General features: G+C 43.3%; 1 protein-coding gene across 1 annotated transcript in view; it reads right to left on the bottom strand.

Annotated features, from left to right (window-relative positions):
- Positions 1–22367, bottom strand: part of ZCCHC9 (zinc finger CCHC-type containing 9) — a 252435-nt gene that overhangs the window by 174845 nt on the left and 55223 nt on the right. Inside the window, exon 2 of the mRNA XM_044062592.1 lies at positions 11427–11577. Within this exon, the coding sequence (XP_043918527.1) occupies positions 11427–11577 (151 nt within the window). The remainder of the gene's footprint in view (positions 1–11426; positions 11578–22367) is intronic.

Here is a 22367-nt window from a genome sequence, read left to right as displayed (position 1 = left end):
TACCGTCTGCTCAGAGGTGACCTGTGCCTGACCTATAGGCCCATGTCAAACCCTGAACTAATGGACATGCTTCACCTCAAAAAAACGAGATCCCTCAGAACCACTCATTCTAGCGACTTGAACCTATGTACAACAATAAACAGGACATGCTGGAGGGATAGATTCCTGTCCCAGCGACTCCCATCACTCTGGAATAGAATCCCAATCCATATTAGACAGAGCTCTTCTCTGACCCTCTTCAAAAGAAATCTTGATGAGTGGATGGGTAATCGTAAGTTCTACCCTGGGATCACTTCAGGAGCCCTGTTGACAGAGGCCCAGGTATTCTTGGCTCAGTGTTATGAAAGTCTGGTAAGTGGGATTTTGTTTATATGACGTAGACCAGTATAAAAAAAAAATAAATATATATATTTTTTTTTTTATACTGGTCTACATCATATAAACAAAATCCCACTTACCAGACTTTCATAACACTGAGCCAAGAATACCGAAAGTCCAAAACACTTACCACTTGGAACACCGATGTTTAACTAAAGGAAAGTAACTGCTTGGCCAGCATGTTGACCTTTGCTCCTGACCTCCACAGTAGTGCAATCTCGGGGTTAGTATATTTAGTTGGGGGGGGTGTTTGGATGTTTTCTTTGCTTCCATTTCAGTTTGTTTGTCATGTTGGCCAATGGGTTACATACCTTTAGTTTAATTTCAGTATTCCGAGCGGTTCTTTTTTTGGACTTTAGGTGTTCTCTGCTTGATGTTATGAAAGTCAGATAAGTGGGATTTCATTTATATGAAGTAGACCTATATATATATATACATACACATATATATATATATATATATATATATATACATATACACATATACATACATATATATACATACATTTACATATATACACACACACATTTATATATATATATATATATATATATATATATATATATGTGTGTGTGTGTGTGTGTGTGTATAACAAATAATATTTTTCTAGCTTCCTTTATATTGTTGATTTGGTTGAGAACAGCAAGGCCCCCTCTGGGTTCAAAAAATGCCAAAAATGTGGCCATAAAATTCCCTCATCAGATTTCCACTCCCTATGTGCTTAGTGTCTAGGCCCTTACCATTTACAAGAAGACTGCAACATTTGTCATGCCTTTAACCACAGAGCTCTTCTTAAAAGGTCCACTTCACTCAGCTTTAGGCGAAGCCTTATCTTCTGCAGATAAAGCAAAAACAGACATCTCATCTCATCTTCATCCTCTCTGGACAAAGGCAAGAAAAAAAGCCCCTCTGTTACGACCTCCACATCAGTTCTGAAAGCTAAGAAGGTGAAGCCCTTGGTTCCAAAAGTTTTAATGGAACCACAGGCCTCTGTTGCTGTCACCCCGGTGCTGATGCCCATTCCAGCCCCAACTGTCATTTCAAGCCTTTCAACATCAAAGGCATCAGTACAAGAAATCCGTAATGTCTCACCAGTGATGACCACAATGCCTGCATGTACTTACACACCTTCGATTGATCCTTTTGCTGGGAGAGCTCCCTGAAGTTTTTCTGCAGAGGACTAAGTCCCCTTCTGCATCATCTGTCTGCTCCATCAAAAGTCCTAACATACTCGACATGGAGAGGCTTGTGAATAAAATGTTATGGGCTTGAGGACTTTCAAGCCCCTTTTGGTTCCGAACCCCTCGGGTCTTGGTACCGAAACTTCCTTTACACTGATAACTACTCCTCCTCTAACCTCCTCCGAGGTCTTTAGAGTCCTCTGTTCCAGATCTCCTGGCACCAACTGTACTGTATCCGGAGTTGCTTGCTTCTTCGGAGCCAGTAGTTACACTGAGCTCTTTGGTTATTTCTGAACCGCAGACCTCCCAGAGACATAACTACCCTGACAGTTCTGGGGGGCAGATCTTGACTCGATCTTTTTCGGAGCCGTCCCTACACCTCGGAGCTTTGGCTCAAGTAAGTTCAGCTCCGGCTTCCATCTCCAAGGTTGGTTCTTCAGAAAGGGGAGTGACCCCAGTTCCAAGGCAGTCTATCTCAGTTTCAGGCTCCCTTCCGTCTTCAGAATGGACCAGCCTTCAAGGCTATGCAGAGGGCCCTTTCTCTTGCAGACTCAGTCAGAGCCTTCCCCCTCAGGACAGGTAACCCCCCTCTAGTTCAGTTATTCCTCTTGTCTCTCCACTGGGACAGCGGGTAAAGCCTCAGGTGTCACAGGCTCAAGTACTTTCATTTTCTGACACCTCCCCAGATTATCCCCCCTGAGGAGGTCCCTCGGAAAAAGTAGTGCAAGAGGAAGCACTTGGATTCTCCTCAGAAACCAGTCACCGAGAACACAGATTTCGATAAGGAGGAAGGGTCCCCACAGTCACCTCCTGAAGATGTCTCATTTGGAGACATCCTGGAAATTTTAAAAATAGAAGGGTGGTTGGAAGTCCCAAATCCCTTCCTCTGAGGAATCTGTTTACCTGCTGGCTTTTGGCACCTGCCCGTCTACCTCTTGGGTGACACTGCCTGTTGGTGAAGTCCTTCAGTTGATTTCACAGCGGGTGTGGAAGGCTCCAGACACCACTGAGCCCGTTTCTATAAGATCTGATAAAATACTTTCTGCCCCTGAAGATAAACAGTTCTGAGACATGGTGTTAGTTGCAGATGCTATGGTCGTAGCAGCCACCACTAAAAAGGAACTTGCTGAAGAGAGTTCCGCTCCCCTTCTGCCAAACAGGTAGTCTTGGGCTATGGACACATTTGGGAAGCGGGTCTATGCTTCATCAACCTTCACCATTAAGGTCCTTGAATTTTTTGGAACATTTCACCACACTCCAACAGGATCTGATTAAGGAGTTATCAGACACTCTGGCGGGCGGAAGCTGTAGCTGAGAGAGTTCAAGAGAAAGTGACTTCCCAGTTAGCCACCCTGGAGTCTGTGTCCAATTTGTCCACAAGTCTGATCACCCACACAGCCGAAGGGACATCCAGAGCAGTGGGTACAAGTGACATGCCTGGATGCGCTTATGTGATTTTGCAGAACCATTCAAGTCTTCTTTCATCAATGCTCCTTTTGACAGAAAATCCGTATGGGCCAAAAGTAAGAGAGAATTTATCCAGGTGTGATTAGGATGGTAAGACCCTTTCTGCTGTAGGTGTACGCTTCTCCACCCCCAAAGGTCCTTTTCTAGGAACCAGAGGAGTGGAGGAAAAATGTGGTTCAATTCCCAAGGGCCTTTCCAAGATGCATGTAGAGGGAGTTTTCCCAGGGGCAGAGGGGGGGAACCAAAATGGAAGATGCTGCCCTTGTGGCAGAGATGGTCCACAAAACCAGGGCTTCAGGGATTCCTTTCCCTGGAAGCCCTTTCAGTGTTCCTGAAGGGAGGCCTGATTGTCTTCCTCTGGAGGCAGATGGGGAACTCTTGTCTTTGCACCTAAAAACCTGGCAACAGACTCCTGAGTGCAACTAATCATATCATATATAATTCTCTTTTCACACCCTCCTCTCCAGTACTCAAGAAAATCCCGGATGTTCCACCCAATCAGAGGGATTCGGCAGTGCAAGAAATTCAAAAACTGCTGGGCGAAAGAGTCATCCAAGAAGTCCCACCACACTAGAATGGATCCAAAACCTACTCAAGACTATTTTTTGTGCCAAGAAAGACAGGGGGCAGGAGACCAATTTTGCATATCAGAGTGTTAAACAAATCTGTTCAGCAAACAAAGTTTCACATGGTCATAGTACAGTCTATTCTTCCCTTTCTGAAAGAAGATGACTGGATGTGCTCAACAGACCTTCAGGATACATACTACTATATAAAGATGGACAAATGCTCCAGGAAGTTCCTCCACTTCCGGCTGGGAGCCAGTCATTACAAATTCAGAGTACTGCCTTTTGGTCTCACCACAGCCCCCAGAGTGTTCACCAAATGTATGGCAGTAGTAGCAGCTCACTTGAGACTGCAAGGATTCAGAGTGTTTCCGTACATCGACAACTGTCTCATAACCGCTTCGACCAAGCATCAATTCATGGTAGCCAGAGATTACATCCTCTACATCTGCGCCCTCCTGGGGATTACGGTACATATAGAAAAGTCACATTTAACTCCAACATAAAATTTACAATTCATAGGGACAGTTCTGAATACTTAGCATCCCTTCCTTCAGAAAGACATCAGAGAATAGTGGTATAAGTTCAAAAGATAATCCACAGAAAGAGGTTTCCAGCTCGACTGGTCTTATAACCTCTAGGGTCGATGGCAGCTTCTATAACTCTAGTACCATTAGCCACGTTACATATGAGAATTCTGCTATGGCTTCTAGCTTCTCAGTGGTCTATCCTTAATCAATCGCTGTCAAGTAAAGTCCTAATCACCAACTATTGCAAAACAGATGATCTTTGGTGGGTACATTCTGAACAAATTCTCCTCAGTCGTCCCTTTGTTCTTCTGGAGCCCACAGCCATAGTGAACAAAGACACCTCCAAGATGGGGGGGTGATTATCTGGGCAAGATGGTCCAAGGCACCTGGTCCCCATTAGAGGCCAATTTGCACATCACTGTCCTGGAGATAACAGCAGTGCTTCTTGCACTGTAGGCCTTGCAGACAACTCATCAGGAGACTACTGCAAATTAAACAGACAATATGTCTGTTGTTTGGTACATCAACAAGCAGAGAGGAACAAAGTCTTATCCCCTTTGTCGAGAAGCCCTCAGACTGTGGCAGTGGGCGATCTCTTCCAACTGCTTTCTAATAATGCACATTCCGGGAAGTTCCAATGTGATTGCAGACAAGCTGAGCAGGTGCCTCATGAATGGTCTCTCAATCTACAAGTGGCGAAACTGATATTCCGTCATTGGGGTCAACCTTACTGCGACCAATTTGTGTTCCCCCTAAACAAGTGCAGCAATTACTTTGCCCTGATTCTCCCTCCAAGGAAGTCATCCAGAGATACTCTCCTCAACAAGTGACCTCCCAGTTTCCTGTATGCCTTTCCCCAATATCTCTAAATCCAAAATTTTTACAGAAAGCACGCAGGTTGAAAAGCACAGTAATCCTCAGTGCACACTTCTGGCATCTACAGATTTGGTTTCCCTTTCTTTGGACTTATCTGATTCGACAACCTTGGAATCTGGATCCAGTACCAAAACTTCTGTCGCATCCAGTCTTGTTCACCCAGACAATTTGAACCTCAAGCTGATTGCGTGGTTCCCCCAATTCCATTAGTTGCCAGGCATCCTAATATTTCCTCTCCAGTACGACATCTTTTTGTCAGCTCATAAACCTTCCACTCGAAAACTATACTTAAGTGGAAGAGATTTGCCATTTGGGCCCATGAAAAGCAAACTGATCCCTTTTCTGCTTCCATAGAGCACATATTAGATTTGTATTGCCTCCCTGTTCAATGGTGGAGCTCATCCAGCCACCATCAGATTACATTTGACTGTAATGGTGGAGCTCTTCCTGCCACCATCAGATTACAATTGACTGTAATGGTGGAGCTCTTCCTGCCACCATTAGAATACAATTGGCTGCAATCTGTAACTTTCACTTCGGTTTAGAACAACATTCTTTAGCATCTCATTGGCTTTGTAAATTGTTCCTAAGAGGTATGCTTTTGTTAAAACCCCCATCCACAGATCTCACTCCTCCTTGGGACCTAAACTTAGTACTACATGCCGTAATACATTCTCTCTTTGAACCCTCTGCGGAATGTGATCTGAAGTTTTTATCTTGGAAGACGCTGTTTTTGGTAGCCATCACTTCAGTCAGGCAGATTTCAGAGATCCAGGCCTTATTGTCTAAACCTCCTTATCAAATTTTCCATAAAGACACTGTCTTTTTACGAACAAACCCCTCCTTTCTACCCAAGGTAGTATTACAGGCTAACATTTATCAGATGATTAATTTGCCAGCTTTTTTCCCAAATCATTCCAACAAAGGATAATATGCCTTACATTTACTAGATGTCCACAGACAATTACGTTTCTACCTTCACAGAACAAAAGACACAGGACAATCAAGTCAACTGTTTTTTTTCCAGTACAAAGCTGGGTAAACCAGTCAGCAAGAGTAGTGGTTGAAAGATTGCATTTCATTCATTTATAATAAGAATAAATTAGCTTTGCCTAAGCCCAACAAAGCACAATCTACAAGGTCTATAGCCAGTTCAGCAGTCTTCCAATCTAGAGCTTCAAAGGATGATGTATGTGCAGCAGCTACTTGGACTTCTCCCCTTAACTATATTACTTATTACAAACAGGACTTGATCTCTAGTGGGAGATCATCCTTTGGCTCGATGGTGCTCAGGAATATTCTTCCACAAGTCCACCCAAGACTTTATGTAGCTGGGAACTCTGTCCCATCTGTCAAGGATAAAATGAAGACTGACAACATCAGATAAAGAAGTTATTTAATCACCATAACGTTCCACCTTTGTTCTCTATCTTCATTTATCCTTGACTTCCCTCCCTCCATCCCCTGACCTTTAAAGACTTTTTGGATTTTTTGGTGGTTCGGATTATTTATCCTTGAATTATTACGATTATTCAACACAGTAGGTAAGGTTTCCATCTGGCTTACTTTCTATATGTGCATATACATAAATAAAGATGTATGCAGTGGATATAAAAAGTGTACACACCCCTGTTAAAATGCCAGGTTTTTGTGATATAAAAAATGAGACCACAAAAAGAAGTTATGTACTCACCATAACGTTCCATGTGAGTCGTCCATCTTGCCTTCATTCTGTACTTGTGAGTTTGGAACCGATCCTCGGTTCCGACTCAGCCAATTACAAAAGCTGGAGGTCTCCAACTAGCTTGTGGTTTACTCCCTATCCCATGATGCTCTGGGGCATTCCCCAGATCTTGTTTGCTGGTGTAATAATATGCATACATTTTATTTATTTATTTATTTTACATTTGTTAACCGGGAAAGTCCGACTTGGAACAAGACAATTTTCAGTGAAGGCCTGGAGAGAAATGCTCCAGACGCATGTCTATGTAACGTGGGAGGAAACTGGAGCACCTGGAGAAAACCCACATGAACACACGGAGGACATGCAGACTCCGCACAGAAGGCACCCCAGCCAAGAATCGAACCAGGGAACCTCTTGCTGTGCGGCGACAACGCTACCACTGCACCACTGCGCCATACATAAAAATCTCTTCATTAGTGTATAAGCCAAGAAAAAGATCAGGAATATTAGATGGCAAACAGTAACCTCTCGATCCTCCAGGAGCTAAACAATAAAGGCTGGGGGGGGGGGGTAGGAGGGTGGGATGCAAGAATGAAGGCAAGATGGACAAGTCACATGGGATGTTATGGTGAGTACATAACTTCTTTATGTGAAATTGCCCTATCTCACCTTCATTCTGTACTTGTGGGACAGCGTCCCTAGCACCATCTTTCTTGGGTGTTGGGTGGCTCACGGGAGAACATTCTTCAGAACAGTGGACCAAAAAGAGGCCCTGTCCCCGGAGGCCAAATCCACTTTGTAATGAGTGATGAAGGCAATAGGCCTTGCCCACGTTGCCACACAAATGGTATCAATTGGCAATTTTGCACAAAAGGCAGAAGAGGTTGAAATAGCCCTGGTAGAATGAGCTCTTACTTTGTCTGGAAGTTGTTTATCCACTGACTGATAGGTAAATGATAACCACCTGGATACAGTGTTTTTTTGCTACTGAAGGTCCTTTCTTGCAATCTGGAAAGGATGCAAAGAATTGATCAGTCTTTCTAAAGTCCTTTGTTCTGTGTAAACAGAGATGTGATTGTCTATGTACATCAAGTTGGTTTTACATGTATTCTGCCTTATTGCCATACTTTGGGAAAAACTGGTAAGTCCATAGATTGACTTAAGTTTGATTCTCGGCATACATTTGGTAGAAAAGATGGGTTTGTGTGAAGTGAAACAGCATATACGGAGGTTTGATAGATAATGCTTGTAATTCTGAAACCCTCCTAGCTGAAGTGATAGCCACTAAGAAAACTGTCTTCCAGATTAAGAACTTAAAGTCACAAGATGCAGGTTCAAATGGGGGTAGGATTATATGGGATAATATGAAATTTAGCTTCCATGGAGAAAAAGGTGGTTTAATGGGTGGTCTTAACAAGTTAGTACTTCTCAAAAAAGCTTTACAAAGTCTGTGGGGCATAATATTCGGTACTCCTCCTCCAAAATGAAAATTACACATTGCTGATAACTGTACTCTAATAGTAGGTGTAGCTGCTCCCTCATTAAAAATTTTGCTAAAAATTCCAGTGTAGAAGATATAGATGCAAAAAAAGGGGCAATATGATTTTTTTTTAAGGCCCAGGAGGAAAATCTTTTCCATTTGCTGAGATATAATTTTCTCATAGACGCCTTGTGGGAAGAAATCAGGATATGTTGCACTGAGGTTGAAATGTTAGGTAGCCTGGCTATGTTTGGAACTGGATAAGACAAGCTGTCAACCTGAGGGTTTGAAGAGATAGATGGAGCATCTCTGATGGATGGGTCATAAGATCCAGCACTAGGTCCAGAATCCAAGACTCCTCCTGAAGATGAGACCGCAAGAAGGGGAACCAAATTTAACGAGGCCAGTAAGGGGCTATAAGTATTAAGGTTCTTCCCAATACACTGGCTTTCTGGAGAACTTTGGGTATCAATGGAAAAGAAGGGAAGGCGTACAGGAGACCCGGGGGCCAATCGTGTAAAAGCACATTCTTTGGGGATTCCCCCGGGGGGATTAGGGCAAGGTATCTGCTGCATTTGGCATTCATGGACGCGGCTAAAAGATCGCAGCAAGGGTGGCCCCATTTTCAGAAAATAATTTCCGCTATGTCTTGTTTCAGGGACCACTCATAAGACATCAGTAGTGCTCTACTGAGTTTGTCTGCTATCACACTGGATTTCCCCAGGATATGCATTGCTACCAGAAAGCGTTGGGAGGAGGCTGCCCACTGCCATACTCTCAGGGCCTCTTGACAAAGGGGGTAAGATCTGGTTCCTCCTTGTTTGTTTATATATCATACCACTCACATATTGTCCATTTGGATCACAATCTTTCCTAGTGGAAGTGTGTCCTGGAATGCCTGCAACACAAGAAGCACCGCTCTCATCTCTAGGAAACTGATGGCAAGTTCTTCCCTGATAAATGATGGGAAGCATTTGTGGTCACTGTGGCAAGCAGTTGTGGAAGAACAAAAGGTTGACCTAAAGTCACTTGATCGGAGTGAAGCTACCAATGAAGGTCTCTCCTGCAAGATTCTGTTAACATAATCTGGTACGTCATCAGAAGTTCCTGCATGGATCACAGAGTGATGAGCAGCCACTGCAGAATTCTCATGTGTAGTCATGCTAACAGAACTGCATTTATTGCTGCTGCCATGGTGCCTAGTACTTTTAGAACTGTCCTTGCTTGAGTCTTCCTTTTGAAAAGAAGGTCTAGAACCTGTACTCGAAGGGTTTGTACCCTCTCTGGTGGAAGCTTTACCATCATTGTTGTAGTATCTAAATCTGCGCCTATAAAAATTATCTATTGAGATGGCAATAAGGCAGACTTTTCGTAGTTTATTGTAATCCCTAGACGAGAACAAAGTGTTCGAGTGGTGTCTCTTGCTTCTGTTAGAAGATGCTTGGTGGTGGCGGTTAGGAGCCAGTGTCATCTAAATAAGGAAACACTTGGAGTCCTAAACGTTGCAGGTGACCTGTAAACTACTGCCATTCACTTGGTGAACAAACTGGGGGCTGCAGTGAGATGAAAGGGCACAGCCTGAAACTGGTAGCGACTGGCTCCCAGCCGAAAGCGCAGAGACTCCTGGATGGCCTGTCCATTTTTATATGGTAGTACACATCCTGGAGGTCTACAGAGCACATCCAATTGTCTTTTCCCAGAAGAGAAGCATCAACTGCAGTGTAACCATCCGGAACTTTGTCTTTTTTTACAGATTTGTTTAGTCTGCTGAGATCCAGTATGGGTCTCCAGTCCCCCGTTTCCTTCGGAACTAAACAGAATCTTGAGTAAGTCCAGGATCCTATCTGGTCTGCAGGGACCGACTGGACAACTCTTTTTTCTAGCAATGTCTGTATTTATAGGGTTGCTTGATTCCAGTGACTGGGTAGAACATCCAGAATGTTTTTTATGCATGGGGAGGGGATTGAAGGAGTAACCTCTGGATATGATACCTTGGACCCACTTGTCTTTTGTGATTTTTAGCCAGGCGGCTGGACTATGGGGTAGGGTTGCAAGACAGAACCTTTTCTTCCACAGAAAAACACCTAGGCCCGGCTAAGATTTGCAAAACAATACATCAAGTCTCCCAAAAGCATATGGGAAAATGTGTTATGGTCTGATGAGACCAAGGTTGTGGACTTTTTGGCCACAATTCCAAAAGGTACATTTGGCACAAACGCTTCACATCACCAAAAGAACACCATCCCCACCGTGAAGCATGGTGGTGGCAGTATCATGCTTTGGGGTTGCTTTTCTTCAGCTTGAACTGGGGCTTTAATCAATGTGGAGCAAATTATGAACAGTTCCAAATACGGGTCAATTTTGTCTCAAAACCTTCAGGCGTCTGCTAGAAAGCTGAAGATGAAGAGAAACTTCACCTTTCAACACGACAATGACCCCAAGCATACATCCAAATCAACAAAAGAAGAAAATTAAAGTTTTGGAATGGCCCAGACCTAAATCCAATAAAAAAAACTATGGAGTGACCTGAAGAAGGCTGTGCACAAGAGATGCCCTCACAATCTGACAGATTTGGAGTGCTTTTGCATGGGAGAGTGGGCAAATACTGCCAAGTTAAGATGTGCCGTGCTGATAGACTTCTACCCAAGAAGATTGAATGCTGTAATTAAATCAAAACGTGCTACAGCAAAGTATTAGTTTAAGGGTGTGCACACTTATGCAACCAGCTTATTGTGCGTTTATTTTTTACATTTTCCCCCTAAAGGATTTGTACATTTTTCAATTGAATTGTACAGGTTATAGGTCACATTAAAGGTGGGAAAAGCTTTGAAATGATTTATTGCGGTCTCATTTTTTATATCACAAAACCTCACATTTTAACAGGGGTGTGTGCACTTTTTATATCCACTGTACAGGGTTTTATAAGTTTCTATACCTTCTGCAAACCCGATCCGAGATAACTGACAGAGAGGGATTCTGGAAAGAAGTGATTCTCGAGAGTTTTTGCCTGGCATGAGCTGTGGTAACTCTGGGACAGTAACTCAGTAAAAGCAAGGACAGCTGAGGGGTGTGGCTGGTAGTTGTAAGAGACTCTGCATCTTAATACAAGACCAGTTTACTTTCTGTACCGCTCTAGTTTATGGGCCTAATGCGACAGTGTCACAAGAACAGAAATTAATCCAAATCACACAAATACCACAAATAAGAGGGTATTCACCAAATGTTGAGCTTCGTTTTCTACCAGACAAGCATAAAAACACTTACCAAGAGCTGGGTCAACTTTTGCTTTACACTTAATAACATCATGTTCTGTAGAACCACACCGATAACAGATGCCAGTCCCCATTTCATGATCTTGTTGTACTTCTTTGCAGTCTGCTACCCCATGCCCTGGTTTTCTGCAGTGAAAGCATAGCTGCAAAAGAAGAGCAAGATTACTGTACTACCTATAATATAATGTCAACACAGAAAAACAAAGTTAGTGCATTACCTGTGACAATGATTAACAGTAAATTCAAATAAAAAAATGAAATCGCTCTTTTTTTCTATTTCCTGCATATACACCATAAAGCTAATGTAATGGCCAATACACATTTATTCCTCTTCAGTGAACAATATGGTCATTGAATGGCGGTCATCTAGGCAGCCACCAGAAGGTTTTTTTTCTATTTCTTCATCTTAAGCCCTACCATTCCTGCACAGGCCTCACGGACCCAAGGGTTAGAAAAATGATAGGACAGTGCAACTTGTCACCTGCTTCCTAGCCACCTTTAATATAAATGTATTCCTCACTACATTAAAACTATACAGCTGGTCTGTTCTAAAAACACTATTACTAACTGTTGTAATTCAAAGGAGTTTACTACAACCTTAATCATATTTCCCTAAAAGGAAAAGAATGAAACCAAATCCAGTTCCTTGGTCAACTCAAAAAAAAACTAACCTCTCATGAGCTTAAGAGACAAGGCCTGAAAAGTGGCATATCCACAAAACTGGAAATACAAAACAATGTAAATTGAAACACAAGACTTGATTAAAAATAACTACTGTGAACTACGGGAAAACATCAAAACAACCCATATATAAACTGTAAAATAAATTAACTGCATTGCATGAATATGAAAGGATGGCTTTAGTAGCAGCCAACTAGCCCCTCCTAAATTTAATTCCCATTTACAGAACTTCTCCTTGAAACCAGTCTGTACTGCAACCAGTAAAAAACATCACCGGAAACTAAAAATCACCACCCTTGCCGCGGACAACCTCTCACCTGAATATCGAAAAATAGCTGCTGATTTACTTGCCCACCTCATCACATCAATAAATAGCTAGTACACAGCATTCATGGATAGAAATACCTAGAAAAAAGCCTATACTGTACAACCCATTACATAAAGGGACCCTGTTCTAATTATTCCAATGTCTAAAATATTTGGAAAAGTGTGTACATGCCCAATTACTCAACTACCTTATAAATACTAACCTGCTCTCCCCAGCATACCATGGCTTAAACCCTCACCAGAGCACTACCACAGTCGTCCTCCTCTTTGTAGACACTATCAGCAAAGACAAACTCAGTTTCTCAACTTGTAGTCTTCCATAACTTTTACTAAAGCTTTCCTCCCTGGGATTCTCAGTATCACTCTCACCTTGGTTCTACAGTTACCTAACTGACAGATGCCAGATAAATTGAAAAAAGGAATACTCAACTGTTCTACCACTTTATGCAGGAGAACCAAGAGGATCTATACTGGGTCCACCACAATTCAATGTTTGACAACCTAGACTTAGTTTCTGAACTTTCTATTCTGATCCAATATGCAGATGATTCTATGCTTACCTGCTCTGCACCAACCTACTCAAATTGCAAGAATTGAATCAAGAATCATTTACATCCATTAAACCCTGGCTAAATGAATCACAGCTTACAGCAATACTGTTACTATTCAGTCCTAAATCATATAAAAGATAAAATGAGCTTTAAGATCACCTTATCAAATAACACACAAATTGAGACAGAAGATTGAGACAGAAGACTAAGACAGAGGCACACACAAAGCTACTTGTAGTTATAATAGATGTTGTTGGTCTTTTCGGCTTTTCCCGGTTAAGGGTTGCCACAGCGGAACTCCGGTCCGCTAATGATTGGCAGTAGATTTTTTATGGTGCCGAGTTGCCCGCCCGACGCCCAACTTTCAGCGAAGGCACTCCTATTCACGCATGTCTTTCGGTGGCCAGTCGACCGCGGGGAGGACATGCAGACTCCACACAGAAGGCACTCCAGCCGTGAATCGAACAGGAGAACCTCTTGCTGTGATAATAGATGACAACTTAAAATTTGAAATGGAAATAATAAAAAAAACTTTGGGATAATATACAGATTCAAAACACTTCACAGATAGTGCTACAGAAACAGCAGCAATTTGTTAGCAACTCCACATGCCTCTTAAATCTTCCCAAACTTATTTTTAACCAGCAAACAAATCTCACAAAATGCTACAATAAAACTGCTAAATTTTCTGCCAACTACCATTGTCTACAAGTCAACTAGACTAAATAGAAATTCACTACATACTTCACTATTCTCAGCTCTTACTTACCCACGAAATAAATTATAAACCACAAAAATACCCAGCATTACAAAGACACACCACTTGTGCTGTCCTGCTACAACCCTATGCTCAAAAAGATTAAGTTTTGCTTGCTATAAACAAATCAAATAATGCAGCAGGTGATACCTTATATTCTTACTAGGCCTCCAAAATTTGGAATTCGATTCCTTCACCTCTCACCAAATGCATAATCTCCAAACCTTTTAAAGCATCACTAAAATGGTTCCTGGCTGTGTTCTTGCATATTTTCAAAGCAACTTTTATTACTCATAGTCTCTTCCTTAAATATCCTCCACTAAACACCTAAAATATAGTGTGAAATAATAAATTACTGATTAATTTGGCATTTTCTGAGCTATCAAGCACTGCTGGGAATCACAGCCAAAAAGATACAGTAAGTTGTAACTTTCTATCATAGTTTAAATTCACTCTCACCACAAGACACACAGACGTTCCCCTTCACCAGGGTGTACATCCCTGGGATTTCGGCTACTGGCAAAGGCTCTTGCCACCTCCATAGTGCCTTTTTTAGGCAAAGTCACAAGGACAAAATTCCCAATGTAAAAACTCCATCTAAAAACAACCTCAAGGTTGTACTGCTAAATGCTAGGAGTATTAGCATGAAACTGCACTCACTGGAAGCAGTCCTCACCTTGGCAGACTATGACATCTGTGCAATCACGGAAAACTGGTTCAAGGCAGAGGAGAGCACCCCAGCCATACCGAGTTACACCTCCTACCACAAGTTCAGACCATGAACGGAAGGCGTGAAAACTAAAGGAGGCGGTGTATCAATATTCATTAAAAATAAACACACCTTCTGATTGGTTAAACAGTATGACTTCTTGGACACACTTCAAGTGCAAGTAGCTGTCAGTAGAACACCCATTCAAGTCATTGCCAGCTGCAGGACCCTCTACATGAATTAAGACACCGACCCTTCCTACTTAGATCCACTGGAATCCATCCAGATAAATCTGAACAACATATTTCAGGGTGATTACCCATCCATTAACTGGGTAAATTACTCATGCTCAAACTCACCTGCCCAAAGGCTCCAAGAGTTCACGGACTCCAACGCCCTGGGCCAGCTGGTGGATACCCCAACTAGGGGAGCCAACATCTTGAATCTGATGCTTGCCAATATGCCGGACCACTGTGGCAAACACACTGCAAGGTCTTCCCTTGTCAGATCTGACCACAAATCAGTCTCATTCGAAGTAACTAAGACAATTAAAGACCCCCCCCCCCCCAGCAGCAACTAAACTAAAAAAACTTCTCCAAATCAGATTATATCCTTCTAAGGGATGGTATAAATAGCTTCACTGCACCTCTCCCCGCAGATGGAACTGGCAACTATGCAGAGTCCTACACCAATGATTTTTATAAACACCTCTGACGTGGCCATACCTGATAGGACCAAAACAAACTCTTCAAGGAAAAGCAAACCTGCCTGGTGGACAACTGCCATTAACAGGCTATACAATAACAGGAAGAAATTGTTGTCAAAAAGTAAAAGGGAGTGTGCCCTGAACTGGAAACACTCCTTATTCAGCTTAAACAAGCAAATCAGCCTTTTTGTGAAGTCCTCCAAAGCAAACTAAGAATCCAAATTCACGTCCTCAACTAAGGACAACAATATGGCATTCTTTAGTTACATCCATAGCCTGAAAGGCAAGACCCAGATCTGTATCAAACTGGTAGTTAAATGATACCACATACACTGTGCTTGTGAACACAGCAAACATGTTAGCAGACAGGTTCTGTGAAAACTTCACTCCTTGTCCCTACCACACATACCCTACGACATTCTTTCCACCTGTCCCCCACCTTGCATCTCTAGAGAGCGGGTTGTAAATGCCCTCTCCCTAAGGTCAAAAACACAGCATCTATGGGACCTGATAACATCCCAGGCTGCATCCTACATAGGCTCCAACAAGAATTGGGTACTCTTTTCAATCATAGTCTAAGCACTGGCATCATCCTAGCTGAATGAAAAATGGCCACCGTTATCCCCTTATACAAGGGTGATGCTTCCATTGACTCCAGGAACTATAGACCTATTAGCCTGATTAGCCGCATCTGCAAGGCCATGTGGCAAATCATCATACCATAATCAACAAAGATATAGGTAATCTCCAAATACTTGACCCATATCAGTTTGGATTTGTCAAAGGGAGATCATTCCCATTAAACTTGATGGAATTCGAGACAGTCACCAGAGGCCTGGACGAGGGTAAAACTGTGCATATAGCCTACCTGGACTTGGCCAAGGCTTTTGACACTATTCCCCACTCAGGCATTACTGACAAACTCACCCAGATAGGTATCAGCCCTTATATCGTTAGGTGAGTTGCTAACTGGCTCACCGATAGAACCCATACAATCAGAATAGGGGAATCCACATCCAACAGCAGACCCATAACCGGTAGTGTTCCACAGGGAACAGTCCTGGAATCTGTACTGTTTGGAATCTATTTCTCCGAAGTACAAGCAAAAACTAAAGATCTATAGCTGACAGTTTGTTGACGAATGCAAACTGTGAGTGGTCACAGAATCCCCAAACAATGTCAACATTCTACAAGAGGGTCTTACGCAAATGATTGGTGCCAAAGTCACGGCCTTAAACTTAGTGCAAGAAAAATGCATCATCCTTTTCGGTAAGACAGATGTTCTTGCTAACTACCACATCAACAGAAACACCCTAAGCATGCACTCAGTGGTGAAAGACCTGGGCACACAGGTTGACAGCAACCCTACCTTTGATCACCGTGTCTCCACAGTGGTAAGAAGGGCATTCTATATTGCTCATTTCATAAGCAAGGGAATTGCCTCCAGAAAAAAAGTTATAACCTCCCTGTACTCTTCCCACATCAGGCCAATAATTGAGTACAATGCCCTTTTGGCATGTACCTTTTCCAGGCACCTGCAGCAACTGCAGAGACCACAAAAGTTTCTCACAAGGAGAATTCAAGGTATTCAGCATCTGTCCTATGTGGATCGGCTGAAATCACTGTCACTTTACTCTCTTTTCATACAGACTATTCAGAGGCAATCTCTACTTTGTGTATAAGGCAATCTGTGACTGCTTTACTGGAAATGCTGCACATCCGTAAGTTCAATGGCTCATGGGTTACTCACTCTAAAGACCTTAACCTGGTATGTGACATTAATAGAACCTGCTGGATGGAGAGATTTGTCTCTCAGAGGTTACCACACCTGTGGAACAGACTCCCAATTCATGTCAAGCAGAGCACCTCTTTGGCCCTCTTCAAATGCAATCTGGACGATTGGTTGGGTAAACCATAAATTCACCCAGGGGGGTTCCACCTGTGTTTTTCGTGGAAAAGGGCAATAGGTACTGATCGTGGAAATAAGGGCAGAACTTGGCTAGGCTTGTAAGGGCCCTAGGGCCATTAGCCTAGTAAGTTGCTGTGATCGTATGATCCTACGATCCTATTACAGCAACAAGAGAACAGATCAAGTGTGGCTTATTACCATTATTTTAGTGTAGATTTTCTCCTCAGGTATGAGCTGAAAAATGGTTCCATTGCCCAGATGGAATTTCCTGGTCAATAAATGCAAAATAAAATAGAAATCACCAGTCTCCACCACAGACTACAGGCAGAGTGTTCATTCTGGAGCGCACACTCTTCACCCTCGACCCCTAGGGCACATCAGCGGACTCCTGCTCATTCTCCTCAATACCCAGTTAGCTCATACAGGACACTAAAGGAATCTAGGCCAGCCTGGTTGCAGTAATGGATCCTTCACTCTATATCCCAGAGCCAGCATAACACACATTAAACCACCCCTTTGTCATTTAAGTGATTATCACATTAAGTACAGATCAGCAACAGAAACAGTTCTGACAAAGCAATATTCTGTTCTGTACTTCTGAGGCAGCATGCCACATCTTATTTACCACAGCCTTGTAAACATTTTAATCATGACTGTATTCACTGCTCCAAACCTACAGTTTTCATTAAGCTATCATCAACCCCATTTACCCTTAACTGAGCACCGAAGTAGCAAAGTAAATATAGTTTCATTTCCAATTACAATTCATATCTTACACTGGTCTATAAAAGTTATCTACATCTGGAATGTAAATCTCACTGGATGACTTCAGCCAGCTTTTTTTTACAGCTATTTGGTTTTGCTCAAGAAATCTAACAGTGAGTGCACAAAACCTCATGCTCACAAATGTACCAAACAATATCAAACTTGTTGTACACATCACAGCTTAACCAATCTTCCTATATTTATGTGTGGCACCATACAATAAAATCCAATCTGCAAAAGCTTTGCTTTTTCCATAAATATGACAAACAGCATAACTCCCTTATGAAAAAAAGTATATTAGACTTAGAAATCTGTTCTGGATCACAGTCCTAGATAAAGCCCATAATCCCTCACAGAATCATTCCAGGCTTATCTCCAGACATTTCAAACTAAAAGCTGATCTCAAACTTTATGAGACTCACAACAAAGTAAAATAGTTAAACAAAAAAAGTACATTCTCACCAGCAAGATCGTCTTCTAGCTTGAGCAACCAATGTATACAGTCTAGCGATCCACAACATTCTGGTATATTACAGAACAGCTACGAAACACCAGCAATTCCACTTTTTTTTCTTAGCTAAATGACATTAAATCAGCTTCACAGTTTGGAGTTTTTTAAGAGTTACTGAAGACCCTGGTACTTGATCAAAGTAAAAACTTTTAGTTATGTACTCACCATAACTTCAGATGTTTGGGATCCATCTCGCCTACATTCTGAATGATGGGTTGGATCCAAGTCTCTTATTGGCTGAGCTTACTATATTCCAGGATGCACCACTACCAGTCCCTCAGATCTAGTTTGTCATACATGCACAGATGAAACAAGATAAAAACAGTTGAACTCAAAACCGTTCAATCTCTTTTGATCTGCAAGGAGATGGATCCCAAACATCTGAAGTTATGGTGAGTACATAACTAAAAGATGTTATGTGATCTATCTGCTACATTCTGATGGGTGGCTCACTGGAAAACACTCCTACCCGTGGAACCAAATGATGTTCGTCCTTTAGATGCCACATCCAATTTATAGTGGGGAATGAAAGGCTATAGAAGTAGCCATAGCTCTGGTAGAATGAGCTTTGATAGATGATGTAAGATGTTTATTCGAGAAGAATAGGCCTGAGTTATGCAATCTCTGATCCATTTTGAGATTGTAGCTTTTGTGATGGTTTGGCCCAATTTATTATCTGAGAAGGACACAAACAACTGGTCTGACTAATTTGCTGGGTCCTGTCTAAATAATTTATGGAGAGTGTATTCTGCTTCATTAGAATTTTGGAAAAAAAACTCGTAGTTCTAGAGACTGTTGAAGACAGAAACTAGAACAAAACTTTGGCAGAAAGAATGGATTAGGCCTAAGTGATACTCTATCGTTGTGGAAAATCAAGAATAGGTGGTTTTAATAGACAGGGCTTGAAGCTCTGAGACTCTTCTTGCAGAAGTAATAGCCACTAAGAATGCCGTTTCCAAGACAGATATTTGGTTCAAAGGGGAGATGTTAAAATCAAGATCTGCAGGATGAAAAACTGGTGGTCTTAACAGACTCGCACCTTTAATGAGCGTTTTGCATAGTCTGCTGCTCATCAAAGGAGGATCATTCATGGAATTTAGAGATAGCAGCTAGTTGGACTTTAATAGTTGAGACAGAAGATCCCTGATTAAACAGGGATGTTAAGAATTTCAAAACCTCTGGAACAGGAGCAGTGATAGGGTCTAAGCCCTTGAGTTGTGCCCAGATAGCAAACCTCTTCCACTTACTGAGGTACAATGTGTTAGTGGTGGGTTTGTGAGCGAAAGATAAAATGTGAACAACTTCCGGGTCTAGTGTGTGTCTTCTAACTAAGGTTGGAAGTGGAGGAGCCAAGCTGTCAATTTCAGAGATTGAAGGGACTGATGCCAATGTCCCGACTGATGGATTAGCAAATCCGGGATCAGGTCTATGCATGTTTTTCAGGTAAGGAAACCATATCTGTGAGGCCAGTATGGGGCAATCAGAATCATTGAAGACCCCAGTTGAGAAGCTTTTGAATAACTTTGGGAAGGTGGAATTGGAGGAAAGGCATAAAGTAGCCCTGTTGGCCAAGGTTGTGCTAGAGCATCCATGGCTGGTACTTCCTGATGTGGAATCAAGGAGAAGAACCTTTGGCACTTGGTGTTTTGTGGGTCCCCATCTCTTGAAAACCTGGGCTGCTACTGTGCGGTTTAGAGACCATTCGTGAGGAGAGTCCTGCTTAATTTGTCCGCCAATACATTTGACTTCTACCAAGAAGCGGTTGGTAGCTACAGCCCATTCCACACTCTCAGATCTGGTCCCTCCTTGTTTGTTCAGATACCAAACCACCGACATGTTGTCTGTGTGGATGGCGATGATGCCCTGAGGAAGAAACTTGTGTAAGGCCTGTAGGGATAGAAGTACAGCCCTCATCTCCAACACGTTGATGTGGAGAAGAGCCGTCCGGAAGCCAGGAGCCCTGAACTAGCCTGCCCAGACAATGCCCCCACCCTATCTGGGAGGCATCTGTCGTCAGGGTAACCACTGGAGGGAGAACAAAGGGTTTTCCCTGATCCAAGTTGGATGTCTGAAGCCACCAGCGAAGGTCCCTTTTGCATATTTCCGTAATCATGATGTGATGATTGAGGGAAGATCCTGAAAGGACCATTGAGTTGATAAGAGCCACTGAAGAATCCTCATGTGTAATCTTGCTAGAGGAACTAAAAGAACCATGGCAGACATTGAGCCTAAAACCTGTAGGACCATCCTGGCTGGGGCTTTGGATCTATCAGAGCTTGAACTTGGCCCTGTAAAGTTCGGATCCTTTCGGCAGGAAGAAAGGCGGCGCATCAATCTTGAGTCTATCTCTGCTCCTATAAACTTTATGCGTTGAGAGGGCAGCAAGACAGACTTTGACCAATTGAATGTAATCCCTAGGGAAACACCCAGGGAGATGGTGGCGTTGGGGGTGTCCATAAGCAGATGCGTGGTGGTGGCAGTCAGGAGCCAGTCGGACACTTGGAATCCAAGACTTCTCAGGTGAGCCGTCACTACTGCCAAACACTTGGTGAACACCCTGGGGGCTGTGGTGAGACCAAAGGGCAGAGCACAAAATTGGTAATGACTGACTCCCAGGCTGAGCGCAGATACCTTCTGGGCGCCTGATGTATCGGTATGTGATAATAGGCATCCTTGAGGTCTATGGAGCACATCCAAACATCCTTCTCCAACAGGAGAATGGATGTGACCATTGAATTTGGATTTCGTGACGGATTGGTTCAGTCTGCTGAGATCCAATATTGGTCTCAGGTCCCCTGTCTTTTGGCACTAAAAGAACCTGGAGTAATTTCCTGATCCGATCTGGTCTGTGGAGACCGGTTGGATGACTCCTTTCTAGCAGCTTTAAAGCTTCTGCGGCTGCTATTTCCCTTTGACTGGGTGGTGGGTCGGGATTCTCTTGGGCGGTGGGGTGAGTATTTGAATGGGATGGTGTAACCTCCGGCAATGATCGAAGCACCCATCTGTCCTGAGTGATTGACTCCCAGGCTTCGACACCCGACTGGCTCCGGGCAATCCCTCATGTTTGGGAGGCTGAAGAGCCACGAAAGGACTCGTGGTCTCCAGAAATTGGGCCCGCCCTCCTCGCCTCTGGGGGGGTCTCTGAAAAAAAAATTTCCCCCCTCTGCCTCTGGACGGGGAATCTTCCTGCTGTTGGGAGAAAAACTTGCGAGATTTTCCCTCTTGCTCACAGCGGGGTGTCTTTCACCTTGGGTCCAAACAATGAGGACCCATCCGTCGGCGAAGGAAGACTTGAAGGCTTCCGACACAAGCGGAGCCAGGCTATAGGAAATGAGCCTCATGGACGAGTTAGAAATTGGCGTAAGGATAGCCAACTGAGAGCTAACCGACTGGGCTAGCTGCTCAGGTAGGTTACCGAGAGGGAATCTGACAACTCCTTGACCAGATCCTCTGAAGCCTGGTAAAATGTGCCAAATAATTCAGAGACCTTAAGGTAAAGGCCGCTGAAGTCGCTTCCGTACCTATCCATACTCCTAGACTCCTTATTAGGAGGATGGATGGGAGCCTCTGCCACGTCCTGTTGTGTAGCAGATGCCACCACCATGGCATCTACAGCCACGCCTTTAGTAAGGAACTCCTTCTCGGGGGTGCAGATAAAAATTTATTTGGGCGAGAAGGGACTGGTTCCACGGTATCTGGGTGTTCCCCTTGACAAACTAAATCCAGAAGCTCGTCGAAGGCGGAGACACCCAGGAGGCGGAGGCTGAGCCCCAAAGGCCTTGAGGAGCACTGACTCGTCAGCAGAGGTTTGGATAACCAGCCGGCTCGTTGTTTGAGGATCTCTAAGATGTCTGCAAATGAGACATCATCCGAGTCTGCATCATCCATATCAGTGTCGATGTAATAGACTCGGGGAGTCCACGTGCTTCCTCTTGCGATCTCTTCCTTGGGGTTCTTCTGAAGACAACTCCGAAGAACCCTCAGGAGGAGGGAACCCCACTGGGGTAACCTCAGGCC

This window comes from Protopterus annectens, chromosome 2.part1 (genome assembly GCF_019279795.1).
Source record: "Protopterus annectens isolate FY-2018-M chromosome 2.part1, PAN1.0, whole genome shotgun sequence".
Taxonomy (NCBI): Eukaryota; Metazoa; Chordata; order Ceratodontiformes; family Protopteridae; genus Protopterus; species Protopterus annectens.
This window is presented reverse-complemented; position numbering and strand designations above follow the sequence as displayed.